Raw genomic sequence first — 18,965 nt, forward strand, 5'->3', positions numbered from 1 at the left:
ATTACAAAAGACAATTCTACACCGTAAGTTCCAGTGGTGCTGAAGGTAAGCTGTGTGTCATTGACGTGATCGACACGGGTTCAAATCTGCCTTTTGGCATTATTTTTTCTCCCTTTTCAAATTTCAAATCACATCAGAAAAGTATTTATTTTCAATGAAAATGAAGTAAATAATCAAAATGTTAAGGGTAGGTGTAGGGAGGGTTTTATTGTCTCAATAAGGTGACATCCATTAAACTCAATAAGTTATTATTGCTTTCCCTTTTATAATGTACTACAATACTGAGGTGCAGATAATTGCCACTATTTGCAGTAAGTAGCCAAGTATAAACAGCAGAAAATCCTGCTATTTGAACATGGTGTGTAAATGTTTCTAATCAGATGCATGTTTTTATATCTATGAAATGATGTTTGTTTATGTTTGTGTGTTGTAACTTCGATGTAAAATTGTCTATGTAAACTCAGCTGCCTATCTTGGCCAGGACACTCCTGTAAAAGAGATTTTAATCTCAGTGAGTCTTCTTTCCTGGTTAAATAAATAAATAAAAATAAAAATAGTTTACTTAGAATCTATTGATATTTGCACTTAGTGTAGATAGCCGCTCACTTTTTTGATTACTGGCAGACTAATGCAGGGCGAAGCAATGTTACCAGATGTTGCTATTAAAATAAACAAAATCCTATAAATAAATAAAATAGACCAAAATTGTTTCAGATATTTTGGAAATTATAAAGTTATCGCTGACCCTAAACCGCAACTACCTACTTTATTAACTTTCTGAAGTGTTAAATTAAGTGGAAAAACTTGTTTAATAGCTGGATCTGGCAACACGGAGGCTGCGTCTCACTCTCTCGCTCACAACTCTCTGAAGACTCGTTCACTTCGGAAGCGTCTCGCAGCGATCATTTTCATACCGCGACGCTAAACATTATGAATTATACATGCAGACATTCATATGAGGAGATTAGCAGCAAATTAGTCAATCAGAGAACAATTTTTTTTTTTCGAACATGAAAAATTCCTCAGCTGGCTACGGCCATGATTATAACAACAACTGTATTTAATGATATAAGTAAAAATATAATATGTAATATAGTAGGCCTACAGATAATTAGCTAAATATTCTCTATAGCTCTTTTTTTCTAGCCAACTAACGTGCTACATATATGGTAATTAAATGGCTTTCCTGAGGTAAATGTTATGTGACATAATTGTTCTCCAGCAGTTTTATTGACCTCTTTGCGCACTGAAAAAAAACTGATTGATCGATATGAGGAGGAATATACATTTCGGTATGTAATGTATCTTTCAACATTGTTCATTCGTGTTTATTTACTATTAGCTAGAGATGCTCTGTCACGTCACATTTACAAGCGCCAAAACTTATTGCTTGAATTTTGTAATAAAATTGACAGAATCTGAGAGCTGAGATTAATTTTTATAATCTGCAGCCATCATTGCGTTGCATAAAAATGGCTTCACAGGCAAGGATATTGTGGCTACTAAGATTGCACCTAAATCAACAATTTATAGGATCATCAAGAACTTCAAGGAAAGAGGTTTAATTCTTGTAAAGAAGGCTTCAGGGCGTCCAAAAAAAAGGCTTGTCCGGAGAAGAAAAGGTGAGCGCTACCATCAGTCCTGTGTCATGCCAACAGTAAAGCATCCTGACACCATTCATGTGTGGGGTTGCTTCTCATCCAAGGGAGTAGGCTCGTTCACAATTCTGCCCAAAAACACAGCCATGAATAAAGAATGGGACCAAAACACCCTCCAACAGCAACTTCTTCCAACAATCCAACAACAGTTTGGTGAAGAACAATGCATTTTCCAGCACGATGGAGCACCGTGCCATAAGACAAAAGTGATAACTAAGTGGCTCGGGGACCAGAATGTTGAAATTTTGGGTCCATGGCCTGGAAACTCCCCAGATCTTAATCCCATTGAGAACTTGTGGTCAATCCTCAAGAGGCGGGTGGACAAACAAAAACCCATTAATTCTGACAAACTCCAAGAAGTGATTATGAAAGAATGGGTTGCTATCAGTCAGGATTTGGCCCAGAAGTTGGTTGAGAGCATGCCCAGTCGAATTGCAGAGGTCCTGAAAAAGAAGGGCCAACACTGCAAATACTGACTCTTGGCATAAATGTCATGTAATTGTCGATAAAAGCCTTTGAAACATATGAAGTGCTTGTAATTATATTTCAGTACATCACAGAAACAACTGAAACAAAGATCTAAAAGCAGTTTAGCAGCAAACTTTTTGAAAACTAATATTTATGTAATTCTCAAAACTTTTGGCCACGACTGTATGCACTGAGGGACTCAAACACAACTATTACTAAAGGTTCATACATTCATCGATGCTCCAGAAGGAAAAAAAAACATACATTAAGAGCCAGGGGTTTTATAGATTCAATTATTATTTTCTTTTGTGGACTATATGTAAACATCTTGTACTTGAAATATCTTATTCAGGTCAGTACTGAATAAACAATTATAATGCGTTTTGTATGATTACCATTTTGCAGATTCTGAAAGGTGTATATAAACTTTTGACTTCAACTTTATAAAACAAACTTTAAGTTTTATTAAAGCTATTAGCTGAAGAAAACCCCCCCATTTAAAATGTCCGTTTTCATAATAACCATAACCAGAAATAAAGTGTCTGGTCTTTCCGTGCTAGGAAGTGGTTATTATTATAAACGAGTGCTGCTGTGCTGCGGTGGTTTCATCTCTGACTGTGTTTCAGTTGGAGCTGCTAAGACGACAGCAGCAGCTCCTCCTCCTGCAGCAGAGACTCCTCCTCCTTCTCCTCCGCCTGCTCCACCTGCTGCTGCTGCTTCTGCCGGAGGACCCATCCCCACCAGCATGCCCCCTGTACCCCCTGTGCCGGCCCAGCCCATCCTCTCCAAACCAGGTCAGGAGGTTTCCCCGTTTACAGGATGAAATCTCATTATAGATGCTGTACATTCAGTAGAGGCTGACATTGCTGTATTGTGATATTAACATTAGGTATGCACCAAATTTTTGTGTCACAATCAAATAGAGGCGCGTACTAATGCAGCAACCATGTGAAAGCATTTAAAACTTTCTGAGAAAGACGCAAAAATCATTAAAGCACAGACAGCGAGAGACAAAAGAACTCATTCAGCATTCATAAATTATATTATTGTGATTGTGACAATAACAATGATAATAATAGTTATCATTATTAAAAACAACATAACAACAGCTCTGTTAATACATTTATTATAACATTCACACAGAGTGTTCAAATTGGGATCTGATATTGTAATATTTTAAAAGTTTTCTCATTGGCTCAATAAGGCTGCATTTATTTGTACAGTATAAAATGCATGGCTGATTCAAGAAGGGGGTCTCAAAAATGGCCAAAACTATTTGTTTTACCTACCTATTAATTTTAAGTTGAATTGTGCTTTGTTGGTGTAATGTCTACTAGAATGTAAAAAAAAAAAAAAAAAAACATTATATATATATATATATATATATATATATATATATATATATATATATATATATATGGAAAGCAAATCAAAACAGTAAAAAGCACATTTTGGCTACTTTTTGCAATGGTGAAAAAATTTGCCAAAGTACATGTGGAAAACTATGAGAAAAAACATGTTCGGTATGCTGCTGTCATTTTGTTTGGCTTCAGCCAAGCATTTTCATTTTGGTGCGTCCCTAATTAACTGAAACTCTCTTGTCTGTAGTTTCTGCCATAAAACCCACTGCAGCTCCTGCTGATGCTGCTGACACCGGAGCCAAAGCCGCCCGATCAGAGCACAGGGTAAGTAAAAATGTACTGGTATTACTATTTATGTGGAGACATTTGGACCCTATAATGTAGGGAACACCAGGACCAAAACTACACACTTATTTGGCAACAACCGATCCAATTTCAGTATCATTTTGAATAGAATACCTTTAAATAATATATAATTGCCAGTACATTTGAACATTTGTACATTTTTCTTGTGATTTTGCTGCAGCTTATGTGTACAGATACTTTTTTTTATACACAGAAAGCATGTTCGATCTAGGGCTGTGCATTAAATCGCATGTGATTGTCTTGCACATCTCGCCAGTAAAGCCGGTTCCATGATTAGTAGTCAATCTCCATCACCTGCTTTCAAATTGAGTGGCATTTACTACACAGAGCTTTAGATCATTGACAGGTAGAAAATATCACGTTCATTATCGCAGATCGAATCGCCTGTGACAATGAACGCAATATTGCATAGCTTGTCAGTGATCTACAAGTCTGTGTATTAGAATCTGACCGATATATCGCTTTGCCGATATTATGGCCCTGTCGCCGATATATCGGTATCGGTGAATATGGCGCCGATATGCTGCAGATATGAACTTTTTTTAACAGAACATTTAATTCAGATAAAATGCTTGAAATTGTGTAATTACTTGGTTTGTCCAGCAGAGCGCGCTCCATTGTTTGCTACTGGTGACCTGGATGAAACGCTTTAAAGCTTAAGTCTACAGAAAACCATTGAAACTTTGAACGCCCATATCTCAGTAATTGGGGGAATTGGAGGGGAATCCGAGAGTCAGGGGTGGTTAAATTTGATGTCTGGCGCCGACCGATCTAGCGATCCCGGGGGGCTACCGACGCATGAAGGGTAGCGTTCGAGAGGGCTCCTCGAGCTGAAGAGATCCCCTGAATTTGGTGGAGATCCGCTGGGCGTCCTCGAGATAGTGACTCCAGTCAACACTTTCCCTTCAGGAAGGAGGTTTCTTGTTCGGGCAGCATTCAAGCGTTGTCTTATCCGACCGTAAGTGCCCTGCGAGCTAGACTTCACATGAAATTCCACCTTGATTCCAGTTCCATGGGAACGTACGCGTAACATTCAAAGGGAATTAAAGTGCGCGAGACGTGAAATTATAATGTATTTATTTACAGTGCTAGGGGAAAGAAGGGCACAAAGTAATAATTTTTGACTTTCTCAGTTTGTGTAAATCCACACAGGGTTCAGAATATTTTCTTATCCAAAGCAATTTTGCACTTGACTAGTACAAATATGTCGCTTTCTTTCATAATAACAGTGTATATGTTTTTACCCTCATAAAATGGAAGTTAAATGTGACAACATGCCCCATAGGTGGAGTACATTGTAACATCTGAGGGGCACGTTGTAACTTGACCATATGACAGCTTAAAATCTTATCTGATCGAATGAAAAAAAATATACAAAACAAACTAAAATATTTGGTTAATAATAATAATATATATATGAATATTATTATTATTTTAAAAATAAAATAAAATAATGGCATTTTTTTTTAAGCTAATTATTATTATTTTTTTATTTATATTTAAATATATTTAAGGCCACTGCTGCCTTTGTGCATTACAAAGACAGTGATGTGCTCATACTGTTAGGATATTGGGTTATATAAGTCCAATTTAATTAAAGGAGAATATATATATTATACTTTATTCATGAAGTAGACTATTTGTTACTTATGTGCCATAACCTCTGCCATCAAGTTAATACACAACAGCTTCTGCTGTTGATCATGTTAGATTTTAATGCCTTTACTTTCACCTGTGACTGAAACATGGCTCAAACATGTTATCGGGATCATCTTCATCTCTGTGATGATATTCAGTATCTCTGTATTTGATCTGAAGTAGCTTAAATGTTTTTTTTTGACCTTACAAATCAGTAGAGCCTGTCACTGTTTGATTCAAAATGTTTAATGCAAGAACTTGAACAGTACAAATGTAGTGAAACATAATCAAAGAGTGAAAATACAAAAATGCAGAGTGAAATCAAGGGCAATGTAAATGTGAAACAGTGTTAAATGCCATTTGGAGATTTTCATGAACATTTTGAGTAATGCCTAATTGTTGAATCAGTGCCTCTAATCACGCAATCTGTGCTCTTTAACAAACTCAGTGGCTGAATATAAAAGTGCATTGAAATGCTCTTTATAGTAACAGTGTTATTTACATGAACTGATATTAAAAAGTAGCACAAATTCAGCCAAGGCCCCACATTCTCTTGCTCAGCCTTTCTGTGGTTTTGTTGCAGGTGAAGATGAACCGCATGAGACAGCGAATCGCTCAGCGGCTGAAGGAAGCGCAGGACACCTGTGCCATGCTGACAACCTTCAATGAAGTTGATATGAGGTTTGTTCCTGTAAAAGCAAACCAGCCTACTCCAGATTATACAGTCACTGGTCTTTGAAATGTGTTTTTAATACCCTGCCAGTCAAAGGTTGGTGCTCACCTATTCAGTTTTGTCGTTAGGATCTTCTCCGTCTCAGGAAACATGACACTAGGGCTAGGTTTTGAGACAATTTTCACCATTTGATTTCTATTCACTAGCCTGCATTTTTTAATCTCAATTCATTTAGATATCGATCTAATTTTTGGGCATCGAACTAAAGCTGTAAATGTTATAATTATTGCTCTCTGTTGGGACTTTACTATATTCAATTGATTTGTAAACAAACATAAGGTGGTTTTTACAATAAAAAATATATTATAATAATTTTTTTATTATATAATGGTTTCTACTCCAGTTTGTTGTTGAAATGTAAAAATGTAAACAGCAGATACCATAAAATATTTATTTAAACATACATTAAATATTGAAGAACAGGTTCGTTACAAAATAAAATATATAATGATCCTCTTTATTTTTATTTTTTTCTGTCAAGTTTGTGGACATTGATGTCTTTCCTGAGATAAATGTGATGTAGCGTGACATTGATCACAAACTGTTTTATTGACATCTTTGTGCATTTAAAACACTTACTGATTGATGACATGAGACATGATTAATTTCAGTAAGTTATTATTTTTCTTTCAAGAGCAACCCTTGATGTTAAGTAATGTTTATTTGGTGCTGTCAGTAGTAGTAAAGAGGAAGATGTGAGCAGTTCACGTAAGCTACACAAAGCTCATTGCAGATGTCAGGCGTGCTACAAATAATGTTTTAGTGACGTTTTGAAAAGATCATACATTTAGTTTCATCAAAGTGGGAGTGGATTAAAATAGAGGAATTCATATTTTCAAACTATTATGTCTAGATATCTTCTCCAACTCGTTGCATGCACCGATGCGAATTGGTGATTCTTCACATTCCTAATGCATACTTTATATATGTCCACAAAACAGACTTTTAAGCCTGAAAAGTGGCAGTTCAGGCAAACGTGCCATAACGTCTGCCTGTGAATGTGCAGTAAAGAGCACTGACACATAGAAAGGTCTGTTGACGGGCCTGTGGAAATTTAGCTTACAGGCCAAACCTGATTAGAAGCTGCGCAATGCCCATCCAAATGGTTATAGATTGGAATCTGGTCTACAGGAAGAGATTTCTGAAACCCAATCGCCACTTAAAGCGCCGAATGTAAATATTTGGTCCTAATGTTGGTCAAAACAAAGATAAGAAGGGCAAAATGGGCTTTATTAATTTACAAGGAAACGTTGATGTCCACAACCTACCTCGCTAACCCCTGAAGAGGACACTTTGAGGACTTCTCCCCAGCGCAAATGGCCGTATTAGCTTTCAGCTGCTCGGGGTTGGTGTTCTGACGCTAATCTCGTTGGCATTGATGGGATGGAGGAAGACTCTGCCGGTCTGGAGTCGAAGGAGCGCGCTCGTCTGCGGCCCGCGAGCATCTGCCTCTCTGTCCCTCGAGACGCGCCTGCGGAGGGGGCGTGCGAGACGCCCTGAACGTTATGGGCTATTATGACAGGCCAATAAGATTTGAAGGCTCTGGAAAGTGAAGATTTTTATCACGTCTTCTCCCCTTTCTCTGAGCGCGCGTGTCTTGGGACAGTCCTAATTCCGTTAGCGGAGAAACCGGAGAGGATAAACGGTGTTAGAGACAGGAAAATAGAGAATTACAGTCTCGGCCCTTTTCACTTAAAACCTGGCCAGACTGTCCACAACATCCTCCATCAGTGTTTCAGTCAGGAGACGGACCTTAAACGCCATGGACCGCTCAAACTGAGGTGGTTTCTTGTTGCAAATCATTAGCTATGTTTCCATCCAAAGATTCAAATTTAACTGGAAATATCACACAAAACATCACCGTTTCCATTCAACGAGTCAAAGAGAACAGAATCATCTCTTCCTGATAAACTGCCACTTAATATCACTTAGAAAAGTAGGGGAAGCCACTGAATATTTATATAATTTATATATACGTATATGATGAATTACTTGCACCTCAGAGCGAGACACAATAATGCTGTCACTGCTTTCGAGGGTGCATTTCTGCTGTTTGGGAACACAGTGGTGTAAGACAATAATTCAGACAGAAATACTTTGACGGACTTTTGCGTCTGTCTGCAGGTTAGTCAAATTAGCCAGTCCCATCGTGCAGTCGCATGTCTTTTTTGAAGCACACGGTAGAATTTATTTGGTAAATGTGTTTCCATTGTAGTTCATGCACTTTTTTTTTCTCTTATTGGATAAAAAGTTTATCCTACTCAATTGTGCGCATACGTTTTTTATGCACATTTTTAGAATTTATGCACATCTTGTCATTTTCCTTCCAGTGTTTTTTTATGCGATATTCCAAAATGTGCATAAAAATAGGTTGATGGGAACAGCTATTGCTGAAGAGTTTTTAGTGGGGTTATTTGCATTGCGTTGCATTAGAGAGTCAAAAATTACATTTCAAGAATTTTTAAATAACAATCGGGAACAAGCGTTTTTGTGTGTATGTGTGTCATGGCGATAATCAAATGATTTGAATAAAAATGAAATGTGAAATATTTAAAAGCAATATGACTATAAATGCATTACAGTTCAAAGTAAAAAATGTTTTGTTTTGAAAAGGAAACATCTAAAAAGCTAATGATTGTTACAAATATTCCAATCATATTCAATAATGTAGAGCTGTGCCATTGACACACAAAAAAAAAGAACATTTACATTGATATATTATTCATTTTCTGTTATAGTCCATTATTATTTTGTCTGAATATTTTAAACAGTCATTTGATCTGCATGGGCTGAAGACTGAATGATCACCTGTACACTGAAGCACTCAACCAAACACAATTTATGAATTTTCATGATGAAACGGATTCAAGGCATCATTGCAGTTTTTCTAAACCATACAGTGCACTTCAGTTGATCAGTGCATTACTGAATATTAATTGTGTTTTAAGCAGTTTTAAGCACAGTTACTGTGTCTGTCAGTCTCCCAAATGGAATGTAAAATAACTTAACTGTTACAAATACACAGTAATCTAGATCTTCTGAAGGCAACCTTTTTTTTTTCTTTTTTTTGAGTAAACAACTTCAATTTCAGTCTGTTTGTCACACAAAAGCATGATTTCAGAGACCTAGAAAATAGTGCAGCAGTCACATGCCATTAATCACCATATGCTTTCATTGGATGATAAAGAGCAGCGTGAACATTCTGCTAAACATCTGCTTTGAATTTTCTAGTAGAGAAAGTTGGAACGACATGAGAACGAGTAACTGTTCCTTGTTGTAATGCTTGGTTGCAGTTGTCTTACGTTTCTTCTGTGTTCTTCCACAACAGCAACATCACAGACATGAGGAAACAGTATAAAGATGCTTTCCTGAAGAAACATGGCATCAAACTGGGCTTCATGTCTGCGTTTGTGAAAGCGGCTGCCTACGCTTTGACAGAGCAGCCTGCCGTTAACGCTGGTACGTTCACAAACACACACACACACAAACACAGCGTTCAGCCTCAGCACCTCACCACTTCAGATTAAGCGTGTGTGGTTATGTGGTCGTCTGTTCGAATCTAAAGAACACGTTTTACAGATTACCTTTCTGTCGCCCCCCTCCTCTCTTTCCTTCCAAACCTCATTGGCTTGGCCTACATAGACAGGCACGTTTAACACGGTTTCATCGGGCCAGTGTGTGTCTATATTTGCCCAGAGTCTCACCATTTCATGTTCTTCATCGGAGACTTGCATGTACCTGCTGGTCGTGTCTGACCCAACACTGAAATAGACCTGCGGGGTGCTGTGCCCTTTAGAGTCGTAGTTAACTAACAAAAGATTGCTTTCTGCTTTTAGTTTCACCTGAAAGAAAATAAATATTAAGTAAATGTTAAGCGTATTTAATTATTACAACTTTTTTTTATTTCAGCTAGTTGCCTAAAATAACTACAACTAATAAAAATAAATATAAAGACAAAAATGACAAAATTGCCAAAACTTTTTTTTTAAACATGTCTTTATTGAATGAAACAAGTAAGGGAACAGTGCAATCTTCAAGGAAAAGAGTTTTAACTGTCTTCCCACCCTCAAGCATCCATATATTCCATTTACACAAGTGAAAAACTAAACAAAAACAAACAAAAAATTAACATGGCTAAAAGAGACAAATATTCTCATATCACATACAAGTACATCATATTAACATCAATCCCTGGATTGAGAGGAATCTAACATTTCTTGTATCCAAGAAATTGTATTAAAAGATCCCATATTTTATAGTAATCTTTAAGTTTACCCTTAGTACTATAGGTCAGTTTTTCCAGAGCAATACAGTGCGATACATCTTTTAACCAATGAACAATTGATGGACCTTCTATTTTCTTCCAATAGAATGCAAATGACCATCTTGCAAGAACTAAACAAATGTCAAGCATTTTAATTTGGTGTTTTGATACTGTTATATCAACAGGAAATAGACCTAATACACATAAATAATTGAAGAGATTAGTGCTATCACTTTTTGCCAGAATGCCTGAATAATATCACATTCCCAAACACAATGAATGAGTTGAATTTGTTCAGTTGTTCAGGTTGGATGTAAGTGCACATTATCCAGTTGTATTGAAGCAGTTTAAATCTAGTATTGATTGACAAATTCTGGGCTCTGACACACACTTCACTACATGCTGAATCTGAAAATGCAATGCAAATCTGTACTCCAAGCAATTCTCTTAGACTTAGATTATTCTGTAGAGTGATTAACAAATTTATAATAAAGCAGTGTAAATTTGTTTGTACTTCCTCATAAAACATAACTTGTCATAATTCTGTTAACAACGGTCTGGACACTGAATGTTGTTTGACTCTGATGTAGTAGTGAACTTGTATTTGAAAAAGTGTGACATAGGAATTCCAAATTCATCCCTGGGTTTATTAAAAGGCATAAGCGTATCTCCTACCAAAACTTTAAAAGAATAAGACAAGAAAAAATAAATTAAAATAATAAAAACTTGTTGTCCCGCCATTTCAGTTGAAATTCAGTGTTCTTTTAAATGTACAGGTGCTGGTCATATAATTAGAATATCATCAAAAAGTTGATTTATTTCACTAATTCCATTCAAAAAGTGAAACTTGTATATTATATTCATTCATTACACACAGACTGATATATTTCAAATGTTTATTTCTTGTAATTTTGATGATTATAACTGACAACTAAGGAAAATCCCAAATTCATTATCTCAGAAAATTAGGATATTGTGAAAAGGTTCAATATTGAAGACACCTGGTGCCACACTCTAATCAGCTAATTAACTCAAAACACCTGCAAATGCCTTTAAATGGTCTCTCAGTCTAGTTCTGTAGGCTACACAATAATGGCGAAGACTCCTGACTTGACAGTTGTCTAAAAGTTGTCTAAAAGACTTTGCACAAGGAGGGCAAAACACAAAAGGTCATTGCAAAAGAGGCTGGCTGTTCAAGTCAAGTCAAGTCACCTTTATTTATTTAGCGCTTTAAACAAAATGCACAGTCATTCTTTGAAGTATCGATACTAATAAATGTAGGAATCGTGACGTTTTTAATTTCCGAGAATCGCGATACTTTTGAAGTATCGGTGCACCATGCAACACTAATATATATATATATATATATATATTACCGCATTTTCCGCACTATAAGGCGCACCGGATTATAAGGCGCACCTTCAATGAATGGCCTATTTTAAAACTGTTTTCATATATAGGGCGCACCAGATTATAAGGCGCATAGAATAGAAGACACTGCAGTCAAACGTTTGACTGGGTTTGTGTTATGCATCCACTAGATGGAGCTGTGCTAAAGGGAATGTCAACATTTTGACAGAGTGCCTTGATCCATATATAAGGCGCTCCAGATTATAAGGCGTTTTTTGAGAAAATTAAAGGCTTTTAAGTGCACCTTATAGTGCGGAAAATATGGTATATAAATTATATTTTATATATATGTATATATCGTGCCAGCAGAGAGATGTCATGACAAACATTTAGTGATCACTTGAACTTGACTGATCAATTAAATGCACACATTTTCATTACGCAGAACTCTTTATGCAAGTGTTTTTGTGAACTTCACTAAATGTGTGTGTGCCATGCAAACCAGCAAAAGATAAAGATGCAAACATGTAGGACAAGTGGAAAATGTATCTGTATCTAAGTAGATTATTAGCCTATTCTTGAGAGAACTGATTTGGTTTTTGAGAGACTGAGACGCGCAGCGCAGCTGTTTGATTGGTGAGCGTGCTGTGCTTATTCCATTCATTCGTTTCATATCGTAGCCTAAGGTTAAAATCATTGCCTTTTAAATATATAAAAATAATATAATGTGTATGGTGTATTATTATAGGAGATATTACTCTTGCCAAACTCTTGATTTCTGAGAGATGCACAGAGAGGAAACAGCAATGCAGTGTTTGATTTACGCTCTTTTCACTCATAAAGTTTACATTTTATTCACTTCACACTCGTGACTTTAGAGTTGTGTGTATAATATTGCACTGAGACTGTGTCAGCTTCAGCCGAGTATTCAGGCAGGATTATTCCTTGTCCGTTATTCGTTTCTGAAGCCATTATCAGTGCCATTCCAAATAAAGGATTCTGCTTTGAGCACAGCCCTAATTATTACATTACATATTTAAATTTTACATGAAACACAGATAAAGTCATAGAAAGTAACAGCTACAAGCAATATTGAAATGCAAGATATAAACTCAAGAAAGTCAAATATTGAAAGCTTTTAACTTGTTGTTTTTAATCTGCGCAGTCATTGATGACACAACCAAAGAGATTGTGTATCGGGATTATGTGGATATCAGTGTGGCAGTCGCAACACCAAAGGTAAATCCTACACATTGAAGCAGAAATTAATACTTCCTTTCCTCAATGCATTAAATTGATCAAAAGTGACAGTCAAGCCATTTATATTATTATAACCGATTGTTGTTCTTCTGAAATTTCTATTCATATGTGAATCCTGAAAAATAAAATGTATCACAGTTTATACAGAAATATTGCGCAGCACAACTGTGTTCAACATTGATAATTATCAGAAATGTTTCTCGAGCAGTAAATCATCATATTATTCTGATTTCTGAAGATCATGTGACACTGAAGACTGGAGGAATGATGCTGAAAATACAGCTTTAATTCACGTTTTACTAAATATTCACAGAGAAAACAGTTATTTTGAATTGTAATAATATTTCACATTATTACTGTTTTTACGGTATTTCTGATCACATGCATGTAGCCTTGGTGAGCAGAAGAGACTTCTTTCAAAAACATTTTAAATGATCGTCCTTTACAATGGGGACAGGATTTCCATAAGCGCAGATGTTCAGCTGGTTCTCTTCTAACATCAGTCATCATTGCTGTAGTCATGTGCAGATGCTCCTGGGCCCTGTGTGTTGAACTCCTTCTCTTCTCGTCTCTCAGGGGCTCGTGGTTCCCGTGATCAGAGGAGTGGAGGGAATGAACTTCGCAGACATCGAGAGAACGATTAACGAGCTGGGAGAGAAGGTGCATGACGAGCTGCTGTCTGAAGACTCGCTTATTCTGCTGCAAATGGAGCAACTAACCAGAAATCTTTATTTAGCTAAATATGTGACATGACCTAAAAAAACAGCGGTATCATTGGTAAAACTGATGTTAAGTGAAGGGGAAAACAAATCGGACGGTGTAATTTCTGAAAAACGCTGCGGTTTATTCCTCTCATGACTCTAATGACAGTTTTAAGAGCGTTAATCAGAGCACGGTTTACTTTTATGCATTTCACAGACGCTTTTATACAAAGAACAAATCCTCCAGTGATCATAATGTTCAGTAGCTGATTTATTAGGGGACTGGATTATTAAGCAAACTTATTTAATTGACATATGAATCAAATCTGCTCAGTTGTGGGCCTGGGTGTCAGTTTGTGACTTGTTCTCCTGTGTTTTCTGCGTAGGCTCGTAAGAACGAGCTGGCTGTGGAGGACATGGACGGAGGCACCTTCACCATCAGCAACGGAGGAGTGTTCGGATCCATGTTCGGGACTCCCATCATCAACCCGCCGCAGTCGGCCATCCTGGGCATGCATGGTATCTTTGACCGGCCCGTGGCCATCGCTGGGAAGGTTAGATGGGAACGCTTTTGTGTTTTCTGTGCCTTACATAGGTCGAGTCATACTCCATTCATTTTTGTTAATCAGTGGTTACCCCAACACTTATTTTTAAAATAATCATGTTTAACAGCTGAATCATTCTCAAAGCAGCCTCCACCAATCAGAGAGAGGGGCGAGAAAGTTGTGCCAAAACAGCACTTAAGCTCCACCCACTCTGGAACTTTACTTTCATCATATTATTCTGATTTCTGAAGATCATGTGACACTGAAGACTGGAGGAATGATGCTGAAAATACAGCGGAGCATCACAGAAATACATTACACTTTAACACAGATTCACACAGAAAACAGATGTTTTACATTAGAATTATATTCAGCTATTATGTTTGTTTTTTTATTCTGTTTTTGATCAAATAAATGCAATCTTGATGAGCAAAAGAAACTAGTTAAAAATAGTTTCTTATCCCAAACTACTGAACAACACTATAAATGCATATTTTGCAGAACTACAAATCTAATGAACATCTCTGTGCTCTGACGTGTCCAGGTGGAGATCCGGCCGATGATGTACGTGGCTCTGACGTACGACCACCGCTTGATCGACGGCAGAGAGGCCGTCACCTTCCTCAGGAAGATCAAGTCAGTGGTGGAGGACCCTCGGGTGCTGCTGCTGGACATGTGAGCGCTCCCCAAACACGCCCTCATCTCCACCCACCTGTACAGGGACGGCCCGTCAGGATCTGCATTCATTAGCTTCATGTTGAGTTGTTTTACCATGTCTTCGTCTGCTGGGTTCTCACTGTGTTATGGAGGAAAGCGGTCCTGTCATTGTATGTACAAATCAGCGCACAAAACATGCCCTGTGCAATTATTAGTTTCTAAATGGAGAAGAAATGATAGTAAAATACATTATATGTTATATTTAATCTCTCGGGTGTAAATGGATCGGAGCAGCTGAGCAGAAACACTATGTTCCAGTGAGTCGCTGGTGCTTGTGTGTGTTCACGAGACCTCGACACGTCCCGCACAACTCCAGACCATCAGATCCTGTCTGCCTGTGTAAAAAAAAATAAAATATGAGATTTTAAACAATAAAATCAATGAAATGCTCACGCTCTCTCGTGTCTCACTGACTCGGTCTCTGTCCAGCGATCATGTGTGTGAGTCTTCAGTGATAATCAGAGTTAAATCATGCGATCAGAATCAGAACATGAGATGATCCCTTCAGATATGTGACCAGGTCTGAGTTTTAAAGTTTAATGTTGAGCGCAAGACTAATGGGGAATTTAATGCTGGACAGTTGGTACTAAGACCATCGATCGTTTGCCTTGCAAAATCACTGCTGACAAATTAAATTAAATTAAATTAAAATATATATGTAAAAACTTGTCTTTATATAGAGAGTGAGAGAGAGATTGTTTTAATATCATTGAAGTACTATTATAATTTTTTGGTAATATTTTAAATTATAAATTATTTTTATATTTTCTTTTTTTTTTTTTTTTTAGCTTAAATTGTAATATATATACAGTACAGACCAAAAGTTTGGACACACCTTCTCATTCAAAGAGTTTTCTTTATTTTCATGACTATGAAAATTGTAGATTCACACTGAAGGCATCAAAACTATGAATGAACACGTGTGGAATTATATATGGAATTATATACATAACAAAAAAGTGTGAAACAACTGAAAATATGTCATATTGTAGGTTCTTCAAAGTAGCCACCTTTTGCTTTGATTACTGCTTTGCACACTCTTGGCATTCTCTTGATGAGCTTCAAGAGGTAGTCACCTGAAATGGTCTTCCAACAGTCTTGAAGGAGTTCCCCGAGAGATGCTTAGCACTTGTTGGCCCTTTTGCCTTCTGTCTGCGGTCCAGCTCACCCCTAAACCATCTCGATTGGGTTCAGGTCCGGTGACTGTGGAGGCCAGGTCATCTGGCGCAGCACCCCATCACTCTCCTTCTTGCTCAAATAGCCCATGATGCCTTCAGTGTGACTCTACAATTTTCATAGTCATGAAAATAAAGAAAACTCTTTGAATGAGAAGGTGTGTCCAAGCTTTTGGTCTGTACTGTATATATATATATAATTTTTTTGTAATTTTAAAGGGAATTTTGAATTATTGCATTGACCACTATCCGAAATAAAATGAGTTTGTTTATATATATATATATTATTTCCGTTAATGTTTATTTACAGTTACAGGAAATGTTTCTTTGTGGTTTTGGTTTTAGTTAAAGATAAAAACCCTGGTGAGGACACAACTTAAAGTCTTCAGGTCTCAAGTGGATCTTGCAGAGGAGTACAAACATCTTCCAAAAAAAGCATCAGCTCAGATAGAGGGACTGGACACTAATGTCAAAGATTATTGAATAAATACCAAAATCTAGAGTTAATTTCTGCATTTTTGTTTGTAGGCAAATGTACTCTTGCTAATACTTCACAAAGGATGAAATAAATCATGACAAAAACGCACGTTTTACTACTAATGCAGCTCAAGATGTGTGTGTGTGTGTGTGTGTGTGTGTGCGTGCGTGCGTGCGTGCGTGTGTGCGTGCGTGTGTGTGTGTGTGTGTGTGTGTGTGTGTGTGTGTGTGTGTGTGTGTGTGTGTGTGTGTGTGTGTGTGTGTGTGTGTGGTTGTGTTTAACACGCATGCAAGGCTTCTGGAGAATATGAAAGTAAGTTACAGTGCAAGAGCCTCGTCCACGTCTTCATGTTCAGGGCCGGATGTGGTGACAAGAGCTTCTAGTTTGGTCACATGCTTAGGATGCTTTGAGGTCACTTGGTTTGTTATTCTCACGCCTGAAAGATTAGATTAGAAACCATAAACCTCCCCTGCTTTACTATTCCACAAAACACGTGGTTTATTTATTAGTACTCTTTAAAGTTATAAAAAATTAAAATCTAAATTTAAAATAAAATCAATTGTGCTGCTAATCAGAAATGCATGTTTGTTCTGACAGATTATATGCATTTATGTGCTTTCAGAAAGAAATGCACAATAAACTGCTAAGAAATTAGTGGTTTTATTCAATACTATCACATAAGAAACGCTGAATTAGAAATGGAAAGGACAGAACACATGACTGAATGTTTGGTGTTCAGTAATATTGCATTTCATCTGGAGTACAGAGTGCAAAGTTATAATGCCTCCAGTGTCTGTTCTCTGCAGCTTGATGCAGGACCATTTCTGTAGGAAGTGGGTGAAAACTGGGACACTAGAAATCGTACTCGGTTACTAAACGTAACCTCGGTTCTCTCTAGAAGAGCGAACGAGTACTGCGTCTTAGCTAAGACGCTACGGGAAAAGTCTCTTTTCACGAAATACTGAAGCAAAAAAATATCCTTAATTTTGTATTTTTGTAAAGCGCATTTGCAGCAGTACACAGCCATAGGCGAGACGGCTCGTTCGCTCATTGGCTTGTTCTGCGGCAACTGCACAGCTTCGCGCCCTTCTTGCCACTTCCCGCAGAAACTGGTGTGGCACAACCTATAAAAGGGGCTCGAAAAGGCTGACTCACCTGATTTATTTCATCGCCGAAGCGAACCAGAGTGAATCGTGCACACGGCAGAGAACGCAGTACTCGTTCGCTCTTCTAGAGAGAACCGAGGTTACGTTTAGTAACCGAGTACGTTCTCTTACGAGAGCTCTCTCGTACTGCGTCTTAGCTAAGACGCTACGGGAACCCAATGTAAAACGCCGTGTGTGCAGGGATCACACACCAATAAACCTGAAGCAACGCCCAGGATTTACAGTGCACAGTCACCTGAGGGACTCACAGAGAGTCCAGGACAGAAAAGGGAAAAAGCCCTCCGTCCCATATCTAGCAGCATCCGTAGATGCGGCAATATGACGTCACACAGCCGAGGCAAGGCCTGACCAATGTGGCAATGCGGGTCTTACGCAATACTGCCCATATAACAGTCGGCAGTGCATAGCGCTCGTGAACTCAGTATTCCCCTCAGGGCCCTGATTCGCCTATACCGACAGCAGCCTTGCTTGCAAGGCGGGAACCTCCAGGTTATAGAACCTGATAAATGTAGACGGCGAGGCCCATCCTGCCGCCATACATATATCCTGCAAGGAGATCCCAGTAGACCACGCCCACGACGAGGCGATGCCTCTTGTGGAGTGTGCTCTGACGCCCAACGGGCACTGAAGGCCCCTGGAAGCGTAAGCTAACGCTATGGCGTCAACTATCCATCTGGATAGAGTCTGTCTCGAAACAGCCATTCCCTTGGAACGCCCACCGAACGAGACAAATAGCTGCTCCGTCTGCCGAAAGGCAGCAGAGCGAGACACATAAGCTCTTAAAACCCTGACAGGGCAAAGAAGACTCGAGTCTCCATCCTCCCCTGACACCGGCAGGGCAGACAGGGCAATAACCTGAGCCCGAAACGGTGTGTTGAGGGATTTCGGCACATAACCGTGCCTACGTTCGAGTATGACCTTTGAGTCATTAGGCCCAAACTCCAAGCACGACTGGCTCACCGAGAGCGCGTGCAGATCACCCACACGCTTCACAGAAGCGAGAGCCAACAAGAATACTGTCTTGAACGACAGATGCTGAAGGCTAATCGATTGGATAGGCTTGAAAGGGGGACCCTTCAAGGCCT

General features: G+C 38.2%; 1 protein-coding gene across 3 annotated transcripts in view; it reads left to right on the forward strand.

Moving 5' to 3' along the window:
* Window positions 1-18,965, forward strand: part of LOC132113097 (dihydrolipoyllysine-residue succinyltransferase component of 2-oxoglutarate dehydrogenase complex, mitochondrial-like) — a 58,073-nt gene that overhangs the window by 6,577 nt on the left and 32,531 nt on the right. Inside the window, exons 8-16 of one of the 3 annotated variants that reach the window (XR_009425078.1) lie at window positions 2,753-2,920; window positions 3,735-3,811; window positions 6,075-6,172; window positions 9,553-9,683; window positions 13,004-13,077; window positions 13,675-13,758; window positions 14,186-14,353; window positions 14,889-15,019; window positions 15,296-15,398. Coding sequence is in view for 2 of the 3 variants with exons in the window: in XM_059520922.1 (XP_059376905.1) it covers window positions 2,753-2,920; window positions 3,735-3,811; window positions 6,075-6,172; window positions 9,553-9,683; window positions 13,004-13,077; window positions 13,675-13,758; window positions 14,186-14,353; window positions 14,889-15,019; window positions 15,296-15,299 (935 nt within the window). In the remaining variant the exon portion in view is untranslated. Of the gene's footprint in view, window positions 1-2,752; window positions 2,921-3,734; window positions 3,812-6,074; window positions 6,173-9,552; window positions 9,684-13,003; window positions 13,078-13,674; window positions 13,759-14,185; window positions 14,354-14,888; window positions 15,057-15,295; window positions 15,452-18,965 lie in introns of those variants that run through there. The other 2 variants (XM_059520922.1, XM_059520921.1) reach the window with 2 other exon arrangements.

The sequence above is a fragment of the Carassius carassius genome, chromosome 32, assembly GCF_963082965.1.
Source record: "Carassius carassius chromosome 32, fCarCar2.1, whole genome shotgun sequence".
Classification (NCBI taxonomy): Eukaryota; Metazoa; Chordata; class Actinopteri; order Cypriniformes; family Cyprinidae; genus Carassius; species Carassius carassius.